General features: G+C 48.0%; 1 protein-coding gene across 3 annotated transcripts in view; it reads left to right on the top strand.

Annotated features, from left to right (window-relative positions):
* Picot (putative inorganic phosphate cotransporter protein picot) overlaps window positions 1–22,843 on the top strand; it is a 30,453-nt gene extending 7,610 nt beyond the window's left edge. Inside the window, exons 1-8 of one of the 3 annotated variants that reach the window (XM_078189970.1) lie at window positions 196–515; window positions 18,068–18,258; window positions 18,339–18,581; window positions 19,128–19,215; window positions 19,892–20,118; window positions 20,194–20,343; window positions 20,424–20,798; window positions 21,052–22,843. In XM_078189970.1, the coding sequence (XP_078046096.1) occupies window positions 422–515; window positions 18,068–18,258; window positions 18,339–18,581; window positions 19,128–19,215; window positions 19,892–20,118; window positions 20,194–20,343; window positions 20,424–20,798; window positions 21,052–21,237 (1,554 nt within the window). In that variant the 5' untranslated portion in view covers window positions 196–421 and the 3' untranslated portion in view covers window positions 21,238–22,843. Of the gene's footprint in view, window positions 1–195; window positions 516–7,761; window positions 10,111–18,067; window positions 18,259–18,338; window positions 18,582–19,127; window positions 19,216–19,891; window positions 20,119–20,193; window positions 20,344–20,423; window positions 20,799–21,051 lie in introns of those variants that run through there. The other 2 variants (XM_078189969.1, XM_078189972.1) reach the window with 2 other exon arrangements.
* The last annotated feature ends 1,523 nt before the right edge of the window (window positions 22,844–24,366 follow it).

Here is a 24,366-nt window from a genome sequence, read left to right as displayed (position 1 = left end):
GGGGGGGATCGATGGAATAAAAGAAAAAAAGTCGCGACCAGACAACCCGAAAATCCTTTGATCCTTGGGATTTCGCGCGTCGATTCCGTGGCGGCATCCAGTCGATTCGAGACGATTCGGGAGTAAAACGCGACGCTCGATATCGAAGAGGACCGGGGGGAGGAGAAGGGGGGGGGGGGAGGGAAAGAGGTGCTGGAGGAGGAAGAGTCGGTCGGCCGGTGGGGCTCCAGGCTCGTGATCTAATTGGCCAACGTTCGCTAGGTGTTCGCGGCTAACAATAAGTGTCGCGAGTTCGGCACCGTCTCTGACAGTGTCGGCGAGAACTGAGCGCGAAGTGTTTACGAGACCGAGACCGAGATCGAGACCGCGACCGCGTGCTCACCTCCGAGGCCAGCGTTCGAACTGCGAATTTCGACTACCTATGACAACCATGTACAAGAACGGCGGAACCATGGACCGGAAGTCCGAGATCAAGAGGCCCGAGGTCTTCGAGGCCGAGGTACCGCCACCCTCCGGTGAGTCTCGCACCCCCTTAGATCGCGATACACGGCGCGCGCGCGCGCGCGATCGCGTTTTCCTTTGTCAAAAACTCTTATATCTCGACGCTTTATCCACTGGAACTGTTTCATCGATTTCTCTTATTATCTTTATCACCGTTTCAACTGTCGCTGTTACTTTGAACTCTTACTACTTTTGAAACGAATTTAAAATTTCTGATTGAATTATTATTTTCGATTTTATCTATACTATCGTGAAACGACTGATTTCACAGTTTGTGGTATTATGTTCCTCTATCGTATCAATCCTCTCTTTCTTCTCTGCCAGTTGTGCAACATAGCTTTACGCTAAAGTGAAATAAAGAATTCAATTCCCACGAAGGCAAATTTCATGAATTTGTCACGTTATAGTTTGATTTTATAGCAACGACATAACTCTAGCAATTTATCTCAAGTAGAAACATTCGAGCACTTTATTTCATGTGTCTAGTGAGTGCGGTGCCGAGAGCCCATTGAGACTCGATAATCATTATCGCTGCATGGGTATCTATGCTTGCGGGAAGGGTGAATATTATCTAGTTTATTTAAAGACGAAGTCTTTGTCGGCCAATTGTTTTAATTAAGATCAACGAAAAATAAAAGCATTGAAATGAGAATCTATAAGAAAAGGTCCGCGATCTAATAATACCAGCAAGGCTGTGCTCCTGCATTAGCCAAGAGTGTCCGGCAGCGACCCGGAAGGCCGATATCGGGTCGCTGGAGACCCTTTCACAGCGGCTGACAACAAGAATGAGTTACCGAGCCGATAATCTCTACGTTTACTTTGGACGCGTTCCGTTGACAGACGATTCGGAGAAAGGCGACGCGAATCGGTCGTACCAGACCAAATCTCTTTATTCGACGTCTCGGCGATACTTGCGCGAACGATCACGTACTCTCGCGAATTCGCGAAACTCGTGTCCGTGTACAATTACTATCGATTACTTAGCGACGGGTAATATAATTTTATATCATTTTTAATATCATTTTCATTGTAAATGAAACGGATCGCCGAGAATAGATCGCGTACAGATTTTAAAATGTCCACGTTCTATACATAAACCGATATTTAAACCTACCCGTTCGCGTTGAAATAAACAAGAACATGTCGTCGCCGCAGGCGGGAACAAAAATGGCCAGCGATCGAAGGGAAATAGGAAACAATGCGCTCGCACGTTCGACCGTGCGTCACCCGATCTATAAACCGTGCCCTCGGAATTCGTTCGCAAGGTGCACCGGGTGACTGCATTCGATAATCGACGGTGGTCCGCGATGGACCACGGCGCGGCAGAGGCGGTATCGGATGCATCCGGAGATCGCTCGCGAATCCCCGAATCGTTCGTAAATCGAGCGCGTTAAGCGACTCGCCTCGATCGCTCTGTACACGCTCGGCTTCGCGCCGCGGTCGTTCTTTTTTTCTCGGATTCGCGGCTGCCTCGTATCGATTCAGAAAATCGATAAAACTGTCGCTCGCATAATTTTCGCGCCGCCAGAAGCTTTCGCGCGCGGGCGCGTCGTTTGGCGCGCGACTCACCGCGTTGTTGCACCGCGAAAAAACAGTTTGTTCGTACCCACTGAACGTCGAAACCGAGTCGACGCTATCGTCTTATTAAATTTAAATACTTTCGTTGAATTGCGACGCGAGCCGCGAATGTCGCTGGCCGACGTTCGTCGCCGGGTTTTTATCGCAATGGCGGCATCAATTTACGACGTAATCTCTCCGAGAGTATCGCCATCTTGACGGCGTCACCACCGCGTTTTTAATCCGTCCGCGAACGTTAATTAGTTTTCTCCCGACGCATTCCGATCGTTCCTACGCGAATTGGAACGGCAATGTTGTTTTCGAAGCCGGCGCGCGTTGGAAATCCATGTTACGGGCATCGCGATGTACAAGACGAATTAGTAAGGTCGATAAACGGCGACAATGGACGGCTCGCGTCGCTAATTGGTACGGCAAAGGCCCCCGAGCCGGGTTTCACGATTCTCGATGATCGTGGAACAAAACAGCTCTCGCTTAGAGAAAAACAACGTCGCACCTGGCACGAAACAGTCGCCGCCGTGCGCGCGGCGGTGGCCACGGCGGTGCCTCGTGGTCACGCTCAGAAAGTTCCGATTTCGTGGAACGAGTTTCCTACGCCGGGTCGGTTTCTATCCTTTTTTTTTCCCTCTCGTCGAGCAATTAACGAATATCACCGTTTCCCGTGAAATCTGTCGACCTTTGACCGCGTTACTCGCGCGCCGCATTGTCCGCGGCACCGCGACCCCCTCTCGCTCATCCTCGACCTAGACACCGTACTCTCGTTCTCCCGCTGATCGAATTCTAAAAATTCCGCCGTTATTTATTACCGTTCCACGATTGCATCGACACCCGTTCCTTGTCGCAATCGCGCGCAATCCACGCACACCGCGTAAGTTATCGGGGGAAATTTGCATGTCGGATTCTCGATGCCGGCATTGTTGTATGCTGGCGCTTCTGAAACATCGGGCGTACGCCTTATCGTTCCTAATTTGAATGTTACCTAATTCCAAGGAACACGAATATCAACGTCGATCGCCGTTGCGCGGACTGTTCGCAATAAAATGCCATTTTAACGGTACGGTCGTCGCGCGCCACCCATGCGCGCATGACGCAATTAATTGCGCAGATTTCGAATTAATCGTCGCTGCCGATACATCGAGCGCGCTAATTGGAATCGCTTGGAAACCGCCTGCGATTCTCTGCGGTATATGCCTCGGGTGTTCTTCGCGTCGGGGATTCACCTTGTTCGCGGTAGCTCCGCGGTAAAAAGGGAGACAACTCTTTCTTAAACGCTCACGAAAATTTCGACGATAAATCAATTCTTCGTTCGTGTCGACGGATGGTTTTTCGGCGGCCAGCCAGACCTGGATCTATCGATCGCCGGCTCGATGGAGCGCGACAACCGGAAGCGGACGGATCGGAAACGGGGTGTTTAGTTTACGTAAATGCGGACGCTGCGAGCCAGCTATGCGATAGGAGATCGTATCTCGTCGCGATCAAGTGTCGAGCTATTACTTGATTTCCGTCTGCCGGCTATCTTGCGGCATCTCGCGCCTGCAGTTCATCGAAAAAAAAGGCCGGCGACGTGTCGCAGAGACCGGACAAGCGCGCCGAATGGGCCTTATTATAAATCCTTATCTTATCCGAGTGTTCTTCACCCGTTCCACTTACGTAACAGAAGGTGACGGACACGCGATGTACACGGAATCTCTGCCTCTCCCGAATCCGAACGCGCACGCACGTTCGGTACAGTCGTCATTAGCCCGCAGCAGGAAACTATCCTAATCGCTTGTTATTATTATTAAGATTATGATTGTTATCAATATGAAAATGTCAGGAACCGATTCGGCGAATTCTAACACGGTTTCGCGTCGTTCAATTGTTCGGGCATTCTCGAACGGGATCGCTCTCAATTGCGACTTTGTCTAGACGCAGTTCTTACAATAGAGGCAAGTGTATAGTTTTTCTGTAAATTTCGTACGGTGTAGTATTCACCTAGTACGAATGTGTCAACGTAAACAGCGATTTAATAGCGAACGAAGCCGTTCCCGAAACGTAATTCACCTGAAAGGAGGAAATTCCGTCGCATTTGGGTACCAGTACCGTAATTTATGGAATCGTTATTTTTATTACGATCGTGTCTATCCGGTTATCCTTTATCGTTTCCATGGCGTACGCCAAGACCCGGTAAACTTTCTATCATAAATGTTCCAACGCTTTCGGTAAAATATGTTCTCTCCGCTTCGCGGTTCTTAAAATGCATCGAAACCGGTAGCTTTCGGTCTCGTCGATTATGTTGCAAGGGCCCAAGCGCAGCGAATCGCGGCGCGCCGATTTCCGCGTCGGTACTCGTCACGGTACGATTTTAAAGCGGTTGGCCCCGGAATCGATCGCATTGTGCGGCGCCGGGTCGTTGATTTTTTCCGAAACGCCCCTCCCAGGCCAGAACTACCAGCTCGCGGAATAAATTATTCGAGTGCCCCGCGACGCTGGAACTCGTTCGTCGCAAAAACGACGCGTCGCGAGCATAGGTGTCCCATAAATATGTATCGGTGACCAGTTAACCAGCTGCTTGTCCGCACGATTCGATCCGGATAAGCGCGCGCGCGCGCGCTCTTCCCGATAGACTCGTCGCGGGTTCGGTTTCCGGTTTTAGAAATATACACTTGACGTTATTTTGCAGCTGATCCGCCGTGTCTCTCGTCGACCATAGATCGCGATCGCGTTTTCTTCTGACGCACGGGAAGCCATTCGTTATCGTTCCCGAGACGATAAGCCAGCGATAGGCGGAATAGAGAAGTGTCCCGGCGCGACGGTGCGGAGACGAAATGCCTCGTGGAGCGATGGCTGGGGCTAGACCGAGAGCACGGAGGCCACGCCCTTTTAGGACAGACCACGCCTATTACGTATAAAAAGGGCGTAAAAATCGCGGATAACTTCTGCTGTAAAACTGTGTCTTCATTCGATCGGCACAAAGGATTCTGCGTGGCGTTTCGACGGCGGTTAAAGTCGTCTGTGCTCGGTTTGTAGGGCCAGGCAAGGACGCGATCTCGACCTTAGAGGAATTCCGTGCGGCTCCGATCTCGCTCGGAACACTGTTCTCCTGAATAATGCATGACGCGAGTCTTGCTCGCCTCTTGTTGTCGGTAATCGTCGTGCTCGAATCGAATAGATAAAACGAACAGAGCTAATAACGGCAGAAGAAGGGAGAGAGAGAGAGAGAGAGAACAGCGCCGGCGAACGGAGCGAGCTTGCAACCGACGAACCGACCAACCAGGCGGAAATAATTTATCGGTAAGTCGGCGCGCGCGGGGCCCGTCCACGGAATTCCAATGGGCCGCGTAATCGCGTCCAGAATCGTCGCTGCTCGTCTTAGAATGTAACAATGGTAATAACAATAATAATCGTTCGATTCTATTGCGCGAGTATGACAGGTCTAGCGCGTACGAACTACGCGAGCGCGCGCGACGACGACGACGGTGGGAACGAGCTCTATTCGGTTTAGGCTTCGCAGCGCTGCAATCGTAGTTTCTCCGATTGCCACATTGTTTCGATTCCGCTCGCGATGTACAACGTTCAAACGACTACACCGCATCATTACGATTAAGTACCGGCATCGTTATTACTAATGTCCCTGGCGTGAACCAGCCATTTTTTGTTTGTTTCCCGTACGGCTTGGTTTACTTTCATTTTCCAGCCTTTGTTCGCGGAAGAATCGAACGCTGCTTCCATTGAGAATAAATAGGCAGAGCGCTCGTAATTGGTACATCGATTAGACTCGACGAGGAATGGAGCTTGAGCCTTCCGGAACGGCCGAGATTGCGTCGATGAGGACGCTTTCGGGACGTTCGCGGTCTTCTAATGTAACCGTAGGTGCGCGAGCGAATGCCGGAAGGCCTATTCGAACGGTGACGTCGAAATCACCAAGAAAGTAGAAAGTCCGCGCGTGTTACGAGTGTCCCCCGAAGCGTTCCAGCTTGTTGCCCTCGGCTCGAACTTCGAGTAGTGCCGCCGCGCCGGACGCGTCCGTCATTCCTCACGAACACCAACGCGGTGAACTTTCGATCCCGTCTAACTCGAAACCACCTCGCATCGTTGACGAATCGCGGTAACGTTCCCTTCCGCTGGATCCAACTACGCGCGCGGAGATCTACAGCGATCTACGTTGCTGCTCTATTTTTTGCCGGTTCGCGAGAGCCGTCGTCGTCGCAGGCCTTGACTGACAGCACTCCCTCGAACCGACCCAGGCATTATGTATATTTCTCCTGTGCGCAGTTTTTCGTTGCGCTCGTCGCGTATCGCTGCATCGCGTTATGCAACGCGACGGTCTAGCACGCCGCCGAGCGCACTCGCAATCGGTAGGAAAGTTCGCCCACCCCTCCTCGGCGTCTCTCACTCGATTGGGATTGCGCCACCGGCTGAAAAAAATTGTATCGAGTAAAGTGAAATGCTCGTCTACGATTCTCTATTAACATTCTTAACGTGACGCTGTTATTCTTAATTTTTGAGAGTCCGGCGACGTCGGAGAAACGGTAAAGCAAAGAGGTACGTGGCCGCGAAGAGGTTCACCACCAGTCCTCCTCTCCGGGGAAGAGGAATGGAAAACGACACGGCCGAAGGAACGCGCGGAGTCGGGCTTCGCGCCGCTTCGTTTGTATTCGAGCAACGTAGGAGTCGGGTTTCGAAAACTCGACCGGTGAATAATGGTTCGCTACTGTCAAGTATGTAGAGAGGACGCGGACGACAGATCCGTTCGACGCGACACGGCGTCGCGAAAACCGTGTACACCTTGACACGGTTCGCGAGAGGAAAGTTCGAGCGATGTCGGTCGCGAGACCGCGATCTCGTTGCGGCCAATTTTACGCGGGACGACCCGGCTCCGTTTTAATTTCGTGATCCGTAGACGTTTCCGGCTGGCTCGCGTGCATGTCGTTTTCGTTCACGCCCACGACGGACGTTATTTTCCACTTTGCCAAGTGAATAATACGTTTAGGGGTCCAACTGTTTCCTGTTGTCGCTCGCGATGCCCCGGGGATTAGATCGGCCAAGAACAACGAGGTCGTGTCGGCCGGAAATGTCGCGCGTTGAAGCGCGATCCGCTTCTAGTTCAAACGAATCGCCCGCGTTCAGCAGGTGCGCGAATTAATCGAGCGTCGATTATGTAGAAATATCCCTTACCGACTAAACCAGCCGAACAAGTAGGAACGCACTTTATCGGTCGTCGCTGTCGCGCTGCCGTATTTGCCGACAGTGCGAGCAATGTAGGAAATCGTTTTATCGGTAGATTGTAAATAAAACAACTTCTTTATCGACCACGCTAGCCGTTTAGAGAAGAGATTATTTCTTACTGAAACTATCTTTGTAGTATCACGATTACCTCATTGTTATCTTCTCACAGTTCTCTCGCCGCAATGTAGAAACCATGTACGAATATGTTCTTGGATATGTTGACGCAACGACCTCGTCGTTTATGTCCCATAAGTGCGTAATAACGTTCGTAGACTCTGTAAAATTAGACGAAAGAATTATGACTGGATAATGTTGAGCAAGAAACGCGAGTTGCTCCGGTTTCCCCGTTAACAGTACAGGAATACCTCAATTAAACGCACGCAGGCGTCCGTTTCAATTATGCGTCCATATTTAACGGTATTACATAAACGCGAAATTACGTTTAACCGGTTGTTACACAAATTGGCGGGCAATTGTTTGTCTTAAGTAAATCACCGCTGTCATCATCTCCGTGATATCGCTGAGTCAAGTCGCGTAGCGACAATTCATGCTCCGCGGATGGAATTTCGATTCAGATGAAATCTGTAATCGCGAGCGTGGCGGTTTCCGCAGCGTCATCCCGGCGGTCCGGTACGGACGGGAGGATCCGCCGGCCGCTCCACGATCGTCACGAGCAGAAAAACGAAATGGAAAAAGCGGCGAGAAGCGAAGGCGTGATCGTTCTGCTCGCGGACACGACGGTTTTTTGGCACGCGAATCTCGCGAGCTATTATTGGCGCGACGCGGCATCTTTATTTTAAAACGCGATTTGGCGACACGCGGTTAATACGAACGTTAACGCGTGTACACCGGACCTCTTCCGGCTCGGGCCGTCGATACCGTTCCGGTAGCCATCGATTAAATCTCAGGAATTTCGGGAAAGTTTCGAGCGGCCGCGTTCCTACGTCGCGACCGACGCTGCGGACGAGCGCCGCGCTATGTCCTTGTCGTCGTTAATTGCGAAACGCGAGCGCGTCTCTGGTTAAACAAACGTTACGAGCGTATCGCGGGAATGACTCATCGGTCGACGCAGCTCCGATCCCGCCGATCAAATCTCTTCGGTGGCGATAACGTCCGGCGAAAGATTCCGCCGAACGCGCCGCTGTAACGTCGCGTTACATTATTAACCGAGCCCGTCGGATCCTTGGCGATGATCGTAACGCTAGACCGCGGCCGCGATTACGCGATCCGAGCGCAACGGCGATAATGTCATCAACGATTCGATAACGTATGGAGATTAGCGCGGCGACGTGCCTCGCCGGCCCGATCTCCCGATAAGATGCGGTCCGCAGCAGATTTTGGAGCCGCTGTAACTCCTCGCAAATGATCCGCTCGTTGCGCAATTTCCTGACGGATAGATCACCTCGGCCTGTCTAAATTCGAAGCGCCGACCAATCCTTGTAGCGCCTCCTGTCTCTCGCCTACGAACTCGCTTTTTACCGATCACTCCCCCATTTTATTCGCTTTCATTGCTACTTTTCCTGCAAATCGAACATACATAGTTGAATCTATAACGCGGAGGATGTTTCGTAAATTTTTATCTATCTTCGTAATATGTTGCAAAGCTCACAGACAGACAGGAAGAGCACGGAGAAGTACAAACTTGTGTGACGGTAATAAAACTGTCAGTTAACTGACGCATGAATCGTTGCTTCGGAAAGTGTGCTAGGTAAACTGCGAACGATAAAAGAATGATTTAGTGAAGAGAGGGATAAGAAAAAGATGCTTAGATCATGCAGAAGACCGTGGACAATGCGTGGAAAGGCGCGGAGAATAAGGAAAAAGAACTGTGACGACACTGTTTGCCAATGTGTCGAGGATTTCGATGTGCTTTCGATAGAGCGATTCGAACGGTTGCCGCGAAACGCGGCTGGTTTGGCGCGCTTCGCCGCGATTGGCGGGATCGGGTCGAGCACGGTAGATGGCGCGAACGCGGCCAACCAAGGGCCGACGGGGCGCTAGCGAGCGCCGATTGGCCGGCGGCGCTCGCGCGTCGGCTGCCCTCGCGTCCCGCCGCCGCGACTTCGGTTCGTCGGGTTCGTCCGAAACTCGGGGCGCCGAACGCCGGCCGAACTTGGCCGAAGGAGCGAGTGAGAAGGAGGAGGCAGGTGCGTGCTCGCTCCCGAGCACACGAGATCGCTGTTAATCATCGTTATCGGTGTGCACGAAACCGTCAACCGATTCACCGCGTAGAAGCTGATTCTATTCGCGCAGTGCGGCCTTTCGGTGTTGACCGAACACGTTCTCGCGTTTCCCGGGAGTGTCGTCGTCTCGTGTTCTCGTGTCGCGTTGTGTCCCTCGAGCTCTCAATCTGAAGCACTCCGAGCGTGTTCTCTTTCCGTCTCTCTCGCCTGTCTCGCCTGTGCTCTCGCACTGTCTCGTCGTCGGCCTGTCGTCGGCCAGCAAACACAATTCCGTGAATAATCGCGAGTACTCGGACTAGCAGTCGGACGGAAACGGGACTCGTCGACGTTCGTCGTCTGCCGACTAGTTCGTCTCTTTGTCCGCATCCGTCGGGTTTCTGAATTCCGTGTTTTTCGAGTCCCACGTTCGTCCACGAGACCCCTCGAGGATCTGCTTCGCCCGTGGCTAGAGATCTCACAGATAGAAAGGGGGAGAGAGAAAGAAAGAAGGAAAGAGAGAGAGAGAGAAAGAGCCAGCGAATCGCCAAAGGCGGGATGAACGGCAACGGCCGAGCCAACGGCGAGAACCGAGGACGGAATGGCCACGTGCTTGTATGGGAGCAACCCGGCCTGGAGGAAGAGGACAACGTGCCAAGGAAACGAAGTATGTCTCTCGATCTCTGATCACTTAGACTACGATTGCCTCGTTCCTGGACTAGTTTTACCAGACGATACTTTGCCCTCGAGTCACTCCTGGAAACATTCGACGTGTGCGTACGGGGCTGTGTGCGTTCGTGCATGTGCCTTCGGTAAATGCGTCTTCGACCACGTGCTCTCGCTCTCGCTCTCTCGTCTGTACGCGTCTCCGTCGCGTAGCCACAGCTCCGGATACGTTCGGACTGTTAACAAACTAGGTATTTCCAATTCGAAATTGCTCTTATACCAAGAGACAGAGAATCCCGTTTTACATTTCTACGAAACGATCTGCTTTGAAATCGAATTGTTTCAAATCGTTCGATCCGTACAAAGTTGGAACGGTTTCAAGAGTTTGATCCGTTTAAAGTCCCAACGAAATCTCTGATCTATTCAAACACAGTTTCGTGATCTAGTGTATTGCGTTGAATATTTCGAGCCATTATCCTTATCTAATGTAATCGACCGCGGTCGTATACTACTTATCGTTCCCTGATATTAGCTCTGCTCATAATTAATCCTTTCGGCTAAGTCGAGGGTGTATTACGAATTCTTATCGAACTAATCTTCCGCCGCTAACGTTCGAGAATTCAGCTTTGATTTTCAATTACTAAAAGACTCGGACAAGGCGTAGCATGTATTCGGAGTCGATAAGTAAGAAACGACCGCTCGATAGTTGTCAACAAGGATATTATACTCGTAGTTCCGAGTATTTCGCGTACTTCGAACTTCGAGAGTCACGTGCCGCGGTCTAAATTATCCTTTGATTTTGCTTTATTTAGTAAACCAATTGTTTCCACTCGTCGTTGATCGGCGCGATTAACGTAACTCGGATTGGAGCGGCAACGATATCGATAACATTCCTTTCCAAGCGTTTTTATTTCGTGCATACGGTAAGAAATAGTTGGACTGTCTCGTTTGCAAATTTTTCGTCAGCCTCGGTTGCATTTTCTCGGCGTAACAAATCGAACACGGCGCTGTCATGGGTACGCGTTAACCGCGTACGTACACGCAAAAATAATCGCGCGTGGGTGGACCCGCGTGAAGCGGTTCTAACATTTTCCTCATCCACTTTCACGTTCACGCTCTCTTCGGCTTCTTTTTCTCGCTTTATCCGCCGCCGAACTGTTTTTCCCGCGCTCCCACTCTGCCCCTCTCTGTCTCCTGCGGAGGCCCCCCCCCCCTCTCTCTCCCGCAGTGCATCTCTCGTGTCCATTTATATAATCTATTTAATTAATTATTTATTTATGGAACAAAGTCTCGTTACAATCGTGCACGACGATGACGTCCGCGGCTAATAACAGCGAGGCCAGAAAACGTCCAAATAATTGCAACAAGGCGGCTCTTCGCGCTCGAACGATATACATTCGATTTAATTCCGACGCTCGCGTTCGATCGTGTTTCTCGATTGAATTAAGACTCGGCGGCCAGATGAGATGTCGGCGATGTCAACTCGAACGATTATCGTCGTTGCGCGGCTATTGCGAGAGGTTGAATCTCGTGAAATCCGAGCGGTTTGCTGTACTTTTTCGCGCGACTGTACTAGGGGCAATTCGGAGGTTGCAGAATTTTATGAAACGCAACGTTTGAAAGAGTTGAACAATGCGGAGTCACGGATTCCCGGAACGTTGCACTAGGCGACCGCGGATAGCGATCGTGGATACAACTAATTTGACTTCGTTTATGTAAAATAGATTGTGACGCGTCAGACGTTATTGTCGAGCATGGCAATTGAAAGGCTCTAGCTGATATGTAATGACTCGCACGAACGTATTGCATCGTTCTCGGCAAAATTTCGTATCGCGGCAAATTCTCTAGAAGAGGTTGCAGTAATATTTCATCGATAGATCGAACGAGACTAAAAATTACGGTAACACTGCGAACCCGGATGCATCATTTAAAGTACTAGTTGGAACGATGACTATGCAGTAGAACAATGTAGGCGCACCGTTGTTGCGTTATCTAGTCATCCTCCGAGTTTATTCGACATTTTTAGCAGAATAAAATGTCGGACTTGAAAGTTCCTTTGCATTTATTTAGACTTTTATTCGCGTATAGACATAATAGTATAAATTTTTCTTTTTTGGAAAGCTCAGACGTCCGCTGAAAAGGAACGATCGACGGTTCGCCGTACCGACGTACCCTTATCGATGTTTTCTTTACCGACGTGCCCTACATCGACGGCGCGCGTTACCGACGCAAATTCGAATTACACCGTCTGGCGAAAGCAATTATGGTAATTGGCAAAATTCGACACCGGACAGTCCTCTCGTCTTTCGCTTAACGTCTTAATACACGGCCGAGTTATCGCGACAACGATGATCCGTGCGAAGATAACGTATACCTACTATTCCATCGGAGATAAAGCTTATTAATAGTAATCGGTGACGCGTGAGTATCGTAATAGCAGCCCACACATGCATTGCTTGGAACGTTATCGCGACACAGTTTTTGCGAACTGCCCCGATGAGCAAGATATTACATAGAATTTATCATTAATTCGTTAAATATATCCAATTTATTGCCTTCGCTTTGCATACAGTTGCACGTCGACGTGACTGGATCTTAATGGTCGGTGGTGGGGGTACCTTGCGAAACTTCTTCCTTCGAAACTACTTTTCTAGTTCGAGGTAGGAAGAGCACGTTTCTCGTAAAAATATCGAAAGTTTCACCATTAGAGTGGACCACCATTTTAATCCTTTGCACAAGGAACTATTTTAACTGTAACTCTAAAATAACTTTTCTGACAATATAGCATTTCCATTTTATATGAAAAAATGTATTTATATGATATCGAATCTTGTAACTCGTGCAACAACGGTTATACTTTTAATAATTTTTGAGATTTAATTTTTCATAATGTAAAAATTATTTTAGAACGTGCTGAAACAATTTTAGCGGTGTCTCGGAGACGCCACTCGAGTACAAAGAGTTAACATTCTATGGAAGACTGAATCCGCGGCTGTTCAAGTAAGGACCCGGTTATCGCGACGGAGGAACGCCAAAACGGCAATTAGTTCCGCGAATAATCGCTCGCTGCTCCCGATTACGATACATAATTACACGTTTCGAGCAAGAACGTGCGTGTCCGCTTGCATTGTTCGCGGACCATCGATTTTTTCCTCCAGCGTTCCTGACATACGCGGACGCGCGCGCGCGCGCGCGTTAGCTGAACGCGTCCGAAGGTACCGAAGGTCGAAAACTATTCTTCTTCCTTGTGCTTTCGCAACCGCGTCTCGTTCTGTTTCGGTCGAAGCGTAGGAAGCGCGGCCGAAAAACCGTGTCCGTCTATCGCCGAAAGCTACAGCCTTGAAAAATCGAAAAACGCGATAGCACGTACATCGCGTGCTTGCGATTGCTGGAAGCAAATAATTCGTCGAGAAAGTCAATTTATGCAGTTAAACCGTATTTTCATACTCGTGTCGTCGATTATGATTCCAACAAGATTGCGCAACCATATTCGTGCGATATTGAAGCGACGATATGGAATAGTCGATTGTTCTGCGAAGCTGATATGCCGATCGGATGCTGTACGAATAAAATCGGTCGCGCGCGCGCGGACGAACGAGAGATCCACGGGGTCGGATCGGCAGGAAGCGGTCCCGATAGGGTCGAGATTTCGGGCAGCCGATAAGCGGCCGATACGTAATCACGCGACCGTTCCGTTTCCACGAGTCGAATTCCGACCGTGGCGAACGGCACCAGCCAAAGGTCGCTCGGCTCCCCCTCTGAGAACGCGCGTCGATCGTTCGATCGCCGTGAAAACCGATTCTGGTTTGTCCGCCGAAAGGGAACCGATCGCTACCCCCTTCTTCTTCTTCTTTCCTCCTCTGCTCCGAGAAAGAGAGAGAGAGAGAGGAGCCCGAGGATTGCGCGAACGGACACACGCGCGTGCCACGGCTTTAGGCGGCTTATTAGCTATTTCCACCGAGTCGGCTCGCGAGCACGTGCTCGTCGACTGTTAGTCAGCTGCTCGGCGGCGACACCCGGCTAGAGATGGGCTTAAGCATTTCGCAATCAGCTTCGATCCTTCGTTGATTAGATTCTCGCATCCTTCTCGTTACGCTCCGCGAACGCCTTTTCCTCGAGGAGCCCGTTAACCCCGTGCCGTACCAGTCGGACACGTGATGGAGATTTCTAATAATAACCTGTTAGGTGTGAATATTCATCCGTTTCTTTCAGTAGAAATCAAAATTTATTATATTGTCACTAATACTTAGATATTCAAGTATATGAATAATTTGTAAGTATATAATATATAAGTATATAGTTATATTATAATATATAATATAATAATATTATAAGTATTTAATAATTTATAATTTGAGAAGATTGATGTTAATAATACAAGTATATAATTTCTTCTAAGATATTAGGGAGGTCCAAAAAATTCTAATCATAGTAGTTATAAAGATAATGGTACGGCGAGGGGTTAAATTGTCCCTGAGGGCGACGAGCGATGATATAAAAGCATAAAAAAAGTAAAAAATACAGAGCCTAATTTCGCTACATGCCCACGCAGTATTTGTTCGGTCTAAATTCTGCATCCTTAAAAGAATTCAGCTTTTAAGATTTTGTGTAATGGGCGTGGCCAAGCCAGAAAAGAGGCGTGGCCTCGTCGATGGGCGTGATCAACCGCGAGCACCGGAGCTGCTACAGAAATTCCGTGTTCAAATTCGAATACATCGTGCGACGGTATCGGATTCGATCCCATCTCTGCGTCGCGAACGGAGGCGTCGACGACGACGCGACGTCGGGACGCCTGTTACACGACTCGTCGCGCTGCCAACGTGCCTCCTCCTCCTCGTCCTCGGACGTAGCCTTTTCGCGAGCGGTTCGAACGAGCCTCGAACTTGACACATGCAAGCCGAGATCGGTGCCTCTCTCGCTGCAACACGATTCCTGCCGAGCTCGCTGTTTTTAACTAGCCGGACGCGCCGTTGGCTTCGCGTGGACGTTGTTAATGATGTTTTTCCTCGAACCTAACCAGGAAAATCAAGAGTTAATCCAATGATTAAGCCGTTGCCACGAATTCGACGCGTTCTACATCTTTCAACTTCCTTGTTTTTTTTTTAAACGAGGAATTCGCTCGTCGGATGAAAAATTGGTTCGGTTTCTCCGGTCTTCCGCGAGTTAACCTCTTGCACTGTCGAGTCAGACTCGTTGGCAAGATCAAATGGATGGTTTATTTATTTACCACCGGACATGCCTCTTATCTAAAATATCACAAATAGAAAGGACGCAATTTATACCTTTCTTTAATTACTAAAAGTTCTAGTTAAAGTTCTCATATTGTAAAATAAATCATCATTCCTATAATCAATTTATAATTCTAATAATAATAAATAATGAATAGTAATATAATAAAAATAAATTCTTCTGTTATCAAAGTCTACAAACGAAAGTACATAAAGACAATAAAAGAAATAAAAATTGTCTGGTTCTATCAAGGAAAATATTAAGGATTAATCAATTCTGATCAACGCAGCGTGAAAGGAATCATAGAGCAAAGGGTTGAATCGCGGAAATAAAAGGTACGGACAAAACGGAACAAGCGACCCTGATCTCGATAAGCATCCGCGAACCAGTTTCAACTGCTCGGCGCACACGCGCGCGCGCGCGCTCGCGGCGTTCTAACCCGGAAAGTATAGATAAAGGGTGCAATATTTGCAGTCGCGGAACTATCGTTGCGCGATAACGCGGACAACGGTGCGTGTGCGATTTCACGCGCGCATCTCTTTCGCCGGAATGTTCGGAGGAACTTTCTGCGACCAGGAAGCGGAGTAGGAAGTCGTCGAGAGAGAGAGAGAGAGGAACCGGGCTGTCGACCGTTGTATCGATCCTCGCTCGCGGGGATGAAAACCGTTTTACGCGGCGGGCGCGCGCGACAAGCTGCGCAAAATAATCGCCGGCACTGGCGATAGGTCGCGGGCCGAAAATAAATCTTGCATCGGATCTAATAATAAGCTGCATCATTATTACTCGGTGTCTTATCGGGCCGGAAATTGTATAAATAACCGACGTTCGAAAAGTGCGCGCGCGCGCGCGCGGGGACAACACCGCGCCGAATCCGGCGCGTTTCGCGTGATTCGCGTGATTCACCGATCCGCGGCACCGTCGGCAAGATAAACGACAATAAGGTCTGATCCGTGAAGGGGGGAACCAGTCTCTCGCGCAATGGAAATTACGCAAACGTGGAAACGACATTGTCCGCGCGCGCGGCCCGAGAAAATCGCCTCGTCGGCAGTCCGCCTCGAATTCCGCGCCGCGCATAGCGACCGAATTAGCCGACCAGCAACGCGAATCCTCGCGATCGCGCGAATTCGAAAGAATATGGTTGTACGAAGCCGACGGAAAATCGTTTAAGCACTAATTTGCAATTAAAGTTGATTATATGGACCCGTTCCACGATTTAATTAACCCTTTAAGCTATAATAATGAGTCAGGCTCGTGGTGAAGATTTTAGGCAAGATCTACTAAATATGAATGTTATTAATATATATTAATAATTAATACAATATAATTATAATATAATATTAATTAATATAATATATTAAATATTATTAATTTCTTTTACATCGAGATAAAGATAAATTCTTCTCTTATCAAAGTATAGAAATAAAGGTAAATAAAGGCAATAAAGGAAATAAGTATTGTCTGGTCGTATTATTAAAAATATTAAAAACAAATAAGTGCTAATCGTCACAGCATGAAAGGAGCGATAATGCAAGGGGTTAACGTTACACCTGCTTAACCGGTCAAAATATCTACTTTAAAATAAAAAATACGAATATTCGATACCGTTCATATCCTCGTATTAAATTTAACTTTTTATTTTTCGTATTAAAGAATGTAATATCTTGATCCAGGCATAAATCGCGATAAAAATGAGGAGCCTAAATCCATTCGCAAAAACAGCAATAAATTATACATATTTACAGCCGTCCGATTATATAATTTACCGATTCACCGTCGTTCGAAGTCAGCCACGTATTTGTTTCGTTATTGTAACAATGGGCGACCACTTGTATCTTTAATTCGTATCAGATCAATAATTAATAGTAATTTTACATTCCGAGAAGAATTGAAATTCTCCGCGTTCCGGTGGGATCTGTATTACAGAGAATCGTCGGCTCTCGGCGACCGAATAATGGATTGGCATAGGCCACAGCCAAAACGCGGTTCACATTAGCCTCGTCGAATCGCGTCGCACCCGGTCTTATCTTTCCGCGTTTCAGGTTCTCGTAATCGATTCCGTCGCAACGTTCCTCGTGGAGGACCAACGGCGTCATTCGAGCCGACTTTGGATTTATCTTCGCTGTTCCGAACGAATCGGAATGCCGATCGTCGTACCCTTGTATCGAACAGCCGCGATACTCCCTTTATCTTTTTTTTCTCTCTTTGTCTCTGTCTTTCTATCTTTTTTTCTTGTTGTCAGCCTGTTGCTGGCTACAAGAGAGGCCGGGTGGAAGAGGGAAGAATGTTGATCGCGAGCACGTAGTCTGCGAGAGCGTAAGTGACGCAACGGGAGCGGGGTCGCTTGGTCGATCGCAGATAATTGATAATCATTTTGTAGGAAGCGCCGTCGAGATTGGTACAGCGAGAGAGTCGGCTCGTCCGGCGATTCCTTTCGAAATTATTCCCCGTGATTTGAGATTCGCGCCGATTAGCGTGTCCCATTACAAACGAATACATAGCATCCTCGACCAACAAGCATCCTTTGAACCAACCTGCGTCGTCCATAATAATCAGGAAAGCTGTCGTCTTTCCAGAAAGACGACATTCTTTGCAGAACGTAGTCGCTGTTGCAAGATGAACGCGATAACCATTATCGGTGCAATCTCGCACGCCGATATCGTTTGCTTGCATAATCGAAGAAGGGTTGCGACGCCACACCGCTGACCGCGTCTGTTTTCTCTATGTTTCAGGATGGATAGGGTCGCGCCACGTGGTCACGTTCATGCTGTTCCTGGGCATGGCGAACGCGTACGTGATGAGGACCAACATGTCCGTGGCGATCGTCGCTATGGTGAACCATACGGCGCTGCGGGATCTCGACGACCACGGTATACCGACGCACGAGTGCGGCTACGACATGAACATGACCGCCGCAGCGACCGTAAGCATCCTTGCTCAGATCGAGCGTAATTTATTGGTAAAGATAGTTGAGGTCTCTGATCATCCGTCGTTCGATTCCAGAATCACAGCGACGGCGAGTTCGTCTGGGACACTACCAAGCAGGGCTACCTGTTGAGCTCATTCTTCTACGGTTACGTGATCACGCAGATACCGTTCGGGATACTAGCGAAACGTTACGGATCCAAGTATTTCCTGGGTATCGGGATGATGATCAACTCGGTGTTCGGATTACTGGTCCCGATATCCGCCCACGCCGGCTACTACTGGCTGATGGCGGTCCGATTTATTCAAGGCCTGGGCGAGGTAAGTTGTGTTTTCCACAGATTTTCTTTCTCCTCCTCTCTCTCTCTCGACATCTCGTCGATCGGATAAAGTGGCGATCTTGGAACGAATAGCGAGAAAAGAAAGAGTATACGAACACGTTAACCTGTTCACTGGGAACACTATCGAGCCCTCGGTAACCTGTGTGTAACAAATCGAGCCAGCAGCAGTTCCTCAGCGCAACCCTTCGAGAACCAATTGCTTCGCGATGGGATCGAACACGGTTTTTCGGTAGCCTGGCTCTCTCTCACACGTATTGTTTAATGGATTCGGCGCAGCGTAAGACTCACGGAAACGAGAGAAAAACGATCTCAGTCGAGTTTGTGTAAGTAAACGGAATAGGTAAAAAAAACGTTGAGGAGTCGACTCGTCGCCACCCCCAGTAAACAGGTTAAAGAGTAAACCAAACAAACAAACAAACAAATAAAGAGAATTTTTTAACACGACGAAAATTGCCGTGATGTGTGAACGCTTTTTGATCGTTCGGGTGTATTTCCTCCCCCTAGGAATGGATTATCCCTATTGCAGGGTCCAATTGTGCCTTGCACGCACGCGATGCTGGCCAAGTGGATACCGCCGAATGAACGCAGCAGGATGGGTGCCTTCGTCTACGCCGGTAAGCTCGTTGCTGCCTACCTCGATACTACGAGGCCCTAGCTCTCCTTTCTATCGTCTACCCGCGGCCTACCCGATGGACCCGAGCGTGTACCCGCAGGCTGCCGGATCGATCGTCCGCTTCTTCCTTTCCCCATTTCTCTACTGTTCTACTACCACTTAGTCTACTATTTATTCTATTACTTTTACCAATATTTATTCCATTACTTATTCTACTATTTGTTCTTCTATTTATTCTACTATTTACTCTACCACTTATTCTACTATTTATTCTACTACTTTTTCTAATATTTAGTCTATTACTTATTTTACTATTTATTCTATTACTTTTTCTAATATTCATTCTACTATTTGTTCTACTATTTATTCTTCTATTTCTTCTACTTCTATTCTCTCTTCTTCTCATCTTCTTCCACGCCAGGCATGTCCAGGCATGTCTCTCGCGAGCCTATAGAGGGAAGATAATCGTTCGTCTAATAAGCTCGCTCACGCAGCACCCCGCCGTGCAATTTTGAATCCACGTCGGCGTTCCTTGGCCGAGAACCTGAATAGTAACGCGTCTTGGACATGCCTGCTTTATACACGTCCACTTCTTTCTATTTCTATCGTTATTGGCGTCCTACTCGGCGACGCGCGCCACTAATCAATCATATTTTTCACATGCGATGACACACCAGGCGCCCAATTCGGCACCGTGATATCAATGCCGCTTAGCGGACTTCTATCCGAATACGGTTTCGACGGTGGCTGGCCATCGATCTTCTACGTGTTCGGCACGATCGGCACCATCTGGTGCGTCGCGTTCCTCTTGATGGTGTACGAGGACCCCGAGAGCCATCCCCATATCCCCGAAGACGAGAAAAAGTACATACTTAGCGCTCTGTGGGGCAGCGCCGGAGCTACCGTGAGTATCATGAGAATTATGTTCTTGAGATCGCTTGAGTACAGTGAGAGTAATGGTGTTTCGACTTTTGAACAGTCTCCTCCAGTGCCGTGGCGCTCCATCGTCACTTCGTTGCCGTTCTGGGCCATTCTGATCGCCCACATGGGTCAGAACTATGGATACGAGACGCTGATGACCGAACTGCCGACCTTCATGAAGCAGATACTTCATTTTGATATTAAATCGGTAAGAAGATAGCTCCATATAATTATATATATCAGCTGTTAATACACGGTCCAAATTAACGATTATGTTATGCGTTTTAGAATGGAAGTATTTCTTCGCTGCCGTATCTAGCCATGTGGATCTTCTCGATGGTAGTATCACACATAGCCGACTGGATGATCTCCACGGGCAGGTTCAACCACACCTACACACGCAAGATCATCAACAGTATAGGACAATTCGGGCCCGCGATCGCGCTGATCGGCGCTTCGTACACCAGTTGTAATTCCTGGTTGACGATAGCTATCCTGACCGTCGGTGTAGGCCTGAACGGTGGCATCTACTCCGGGTTCAAAGTGAACCACTTAGACATATCGCCGAGGTTCGCCGGGGTGCTGATGTCCTTCACCAATTGTCTGGCGAATCTCGCCGGTCTTCTCGCCCCGATCACCGCCGGCTACATAATCATCGGGACGGTAATTATCCCTGACGTTGATCTCGTTGATCTCGTTGATCTCGTTTGCTCTTGCCTGAGCAGAGCCTCTGTGTACAGCGATGCCTCGGCAATTGTTGCGCCACAGACAGAGCGCTTAATTGTATTCTGTTTTCAATGTGTTACTCTCGTTAGGATTTATATGCTTGAAGTCTGCGGTTCTCGCCAAAGTTACAGAGGCAAATCTGTTCCTTGTTAGCGTGTCAGAGAATAACAAAAGGAATTCCGTTTTACAGCCGACACAAGCGAAATGGAGACTGGTGTTCATGATCTCGGCGTGCGTCTACATCGTGTGCTCGGTGTTTTACATAATCTTCGGATCCGGGCAGAGGCAAGCCTGGGACAATCCGGACAAGGATGAGGAGAAGCACGAGAAGCAGGGCTTGCAACCCGTCAAGACGATATCGGAGACGCAACATTGACGACGCGTCTGGTCGCGCCACGGACGCTCGCTCACTCCTTCTCTCGTTCTCTCTTTGTTTCGCGGCTCCTCGGTCGCACTGTCGCCGATTCGAACTTGTGGTAGACTATTTTTGTTGCTTCGGTGAGCGCGTTCGTTCCTAGAGCACTCGGTGGATCACACGAAACAATCGAATCGGTTGCCAGAACGTATCACGCTATGCGGAGCTGGAAAGTTGGGATGCGGAAGGAAGACGGGGACCGATTGTTTGTTAGCCAGACGCTTTCGCGTTCTTAGTACTGTCATCCTGGTCGAGTCGTTTTAAAGCTCTACGGACACGTTGTTTGCGGACAATGTACCAAACTTATTACGCGCAATTCGAACGCGTGACCAAAAGATCTTATACGTTGATGTTTGTCAGCTTGCATAGAACTCGAGAGACGAGATCGGACGGAGCGAGTGGGGAGTTAGCCACCCTTTGTTGCTAATTCGCTGTTGGCTGTCTTTGAGACCATCTATCCAAACCCGCGGAGCACGGCCAGCTTCGTAACAGCTTGCGATCCGTGCACGGTTCATCGCTTCCTACCATATTTATTGTCGAGCGCGCGATCTCTTTCGCATATATTTGCGTAGCGACTAAGCGGGATATCTCCGTGATCGTTGCGTTGACTCATTTGATCAGTGATCGTCCGTGTGATATCAGCTATCAAAGCGCGAGTCTACGCGGTACGCCTTTTGAAATTTGTCGGTGTAACGCTCGAGGAACTGTTCCCGCGATTCAAGTCGAGACGATCGTCTTGTTGCTACGCTATGTTCGGATGGAAACAGGATTAAACGAGAGTGTGTTTGTGCGTGTGAATACGTGATACGAACGGGATAAAGGTGGAGAGAAAGGAAGAGAACGTGTGAGTGTGAAAGAAAGGGAGAGAGAGAGAGAGAAAGAGAACCAAGAAAGTCGAGCATGTGAGATGAGCGAATGCAGATTTTACATTTTTATATAGCGTCCTTTTTTTTCGTTTAACGAACACATTACGTGCCTTACGACCGACGAAGCCAAAATAAAATATTGTAAACAGCCGAGGTCTCCTCGAATTTAAAAAATTCGCAATCGTCTATCAGACGGCCGGTAGCCCGGAGATCGGTCGAACGTTCGAAAAGCAGCAGTATTAGAGCAGAAAAATAGCCTCGCGTTCGACGCCTTCTTGGTTGCGCGCTGCGCTTTTTATCGCAACACAACTGCCATTTTGTATTGTACGTAACAGCCGCCCCCGGTAAATCGATCCGCGAGAATTATTCTAGATCCGAGATCTCTCACAGCCACCCCTCGCCCGTTCCAGGAGCAAACGCGTTGCAATACAAAAATGGTTTTATACATACTTGTAGATATTTCCACGCGTATCTTTCTAAGTTATTAGTCGTTAGAAGAATCATTGATCCTACTTATTTATACGACGTGTACAAAGCAAACGGAAACATATACATGTAGGAAAGAAAAAAAAAACGGGTGTTCCGTTCCGATGTGTAATCGTCTCGGACACTCACGAAAAAACATTCGAAAGAAATGATTTACACCTGCATAGTTGAATGCATTTTTCTCTTTTTTTTAATTATAATTGTTGTTGTCACTATTATTATTATTATTATTAATATTACCTAATTATTATTATTGTTATTGTTATTATAATTATCATCATCGTCATCATTATCATTATATCATTACCATTACAATTACCATTCTCGCGCGATGTGCATCAGTCTAGAATCGTTACCGAAAAACTACCAAATGCTGTTCTCATTCGTGTTTCTTTTTCTTTCGCACAGACAGACAGACGGACGAAAGAACAGTCGTTTGGTCAAGGAGACAATTACGAAGATTCTGTTTTAATTTCTGATCTACAATAAAAATGAAACTCCGCGGCGTCCTACTCGACGCGTTCGGCTCGTTCAGGACCAAGCGAATTCGTTGCACAGTACCTGCGTTCTTCTGTGATCACGTGCCAAGGAAGTGCCTTCCACACACTTTCTCCGATCGCTACCGTCGTCGTTATTTCGTTTATCCGGTAGCCGCCGATTAGTTGTAAAACGTTGAACGCGAAACGAGCGACTCGAGCCCTCGATCACGCGACGATTCTTCGTGAAATCCGTGCACGTATGTACATACTATGTACATTCATGTAGATGTATATCCGTGTGTGTATATGTATTTATATGTAACTCCTCGACGGTCATGAGGCAGATACTTTTGACCGCATGACACGCGCGAAAAAAGGTATACGTACCCCTTGCCGAAGAATTGTACGATATACATATTAGTCCGCCATGGTCCAACATTTTCGAATTCATATTTTTGTATAAAGGTTTATAATCGTTGTACGCGAAGTAAGAAACAAATTATGTACGATCCTTCGTGCAACCTCAAAAAGACCGTATTTTCATGGTTGGATTTCGAAAAGATGTGATAATACACGAGTGCAGGTATAAATAAAATGTTGTTCCAACGAGAATCTAGTGTAGTTCGTTCCTATCCCTTCTGTTGGTGCCAGAACACTCAACAAAATTAATTGATGAAAGTAAAGTATTCTTTGCCACCAGATTTTCAATTTTTTATCGAAACTGGGTAAATAAATGTGTTCTTATTCATCAATAGCTTTTGATTAAGACATCGAATAACGTATGGCAGGCGTATACTATGACAGACTGAATTTTAATTGTTATTACAGTTTTATTTGATGCTACAAACATTTTATATACCTAATTATAATTAGGTTAATTTTTCAGAAATTAGTAATAATAATTAATTTAAATGGCAACTGCAGCGCCTCTCGTGGCGGAATATTGAAGCTTCGTTCAGCGTCCGTACAGCGCCAATTAGTAAGGTGGCAAAACGCTGAAACTGATAGACAAATTTACCGATAGTCGGATTTGGCTAGTAGTTTGAGCGTTTCGCCACCTTACTAATTGGCGCTGTACGGACTCCGTAAAAAGCTTCTTGCTTTCCCCGTAAGAGGCGCTGCAATCGCTAACATAAACAAATAATTCCTACCGATTTTTATATTGATTGTTACGGCTAGAACGGCAAGAATTATTTGCACCTTATCTAACAAGGGAATATGCAGAAGTGATACTTGTTGATTGGGCTGAAATTTTGGAA

The sequence above is a fragment of the Augochlora pura genome, chromosome 9, assembly GCF_028453695.1.
Source record: "Augochlora pura isolate Apur16 chromosome 9, APUR_v2.2.1, whole genome shotgun sequence".
NCBI classification, from domain to species: domain Eukaryota; kingdom Metazoa; phylum Arthropoda; class Insecta; order Hymenoptera; family Halictidae; genus Augochlora; species Augochlora pura.
This window is presented reverse-complemented; position numbering and strand designations above follow the sequence as displayed.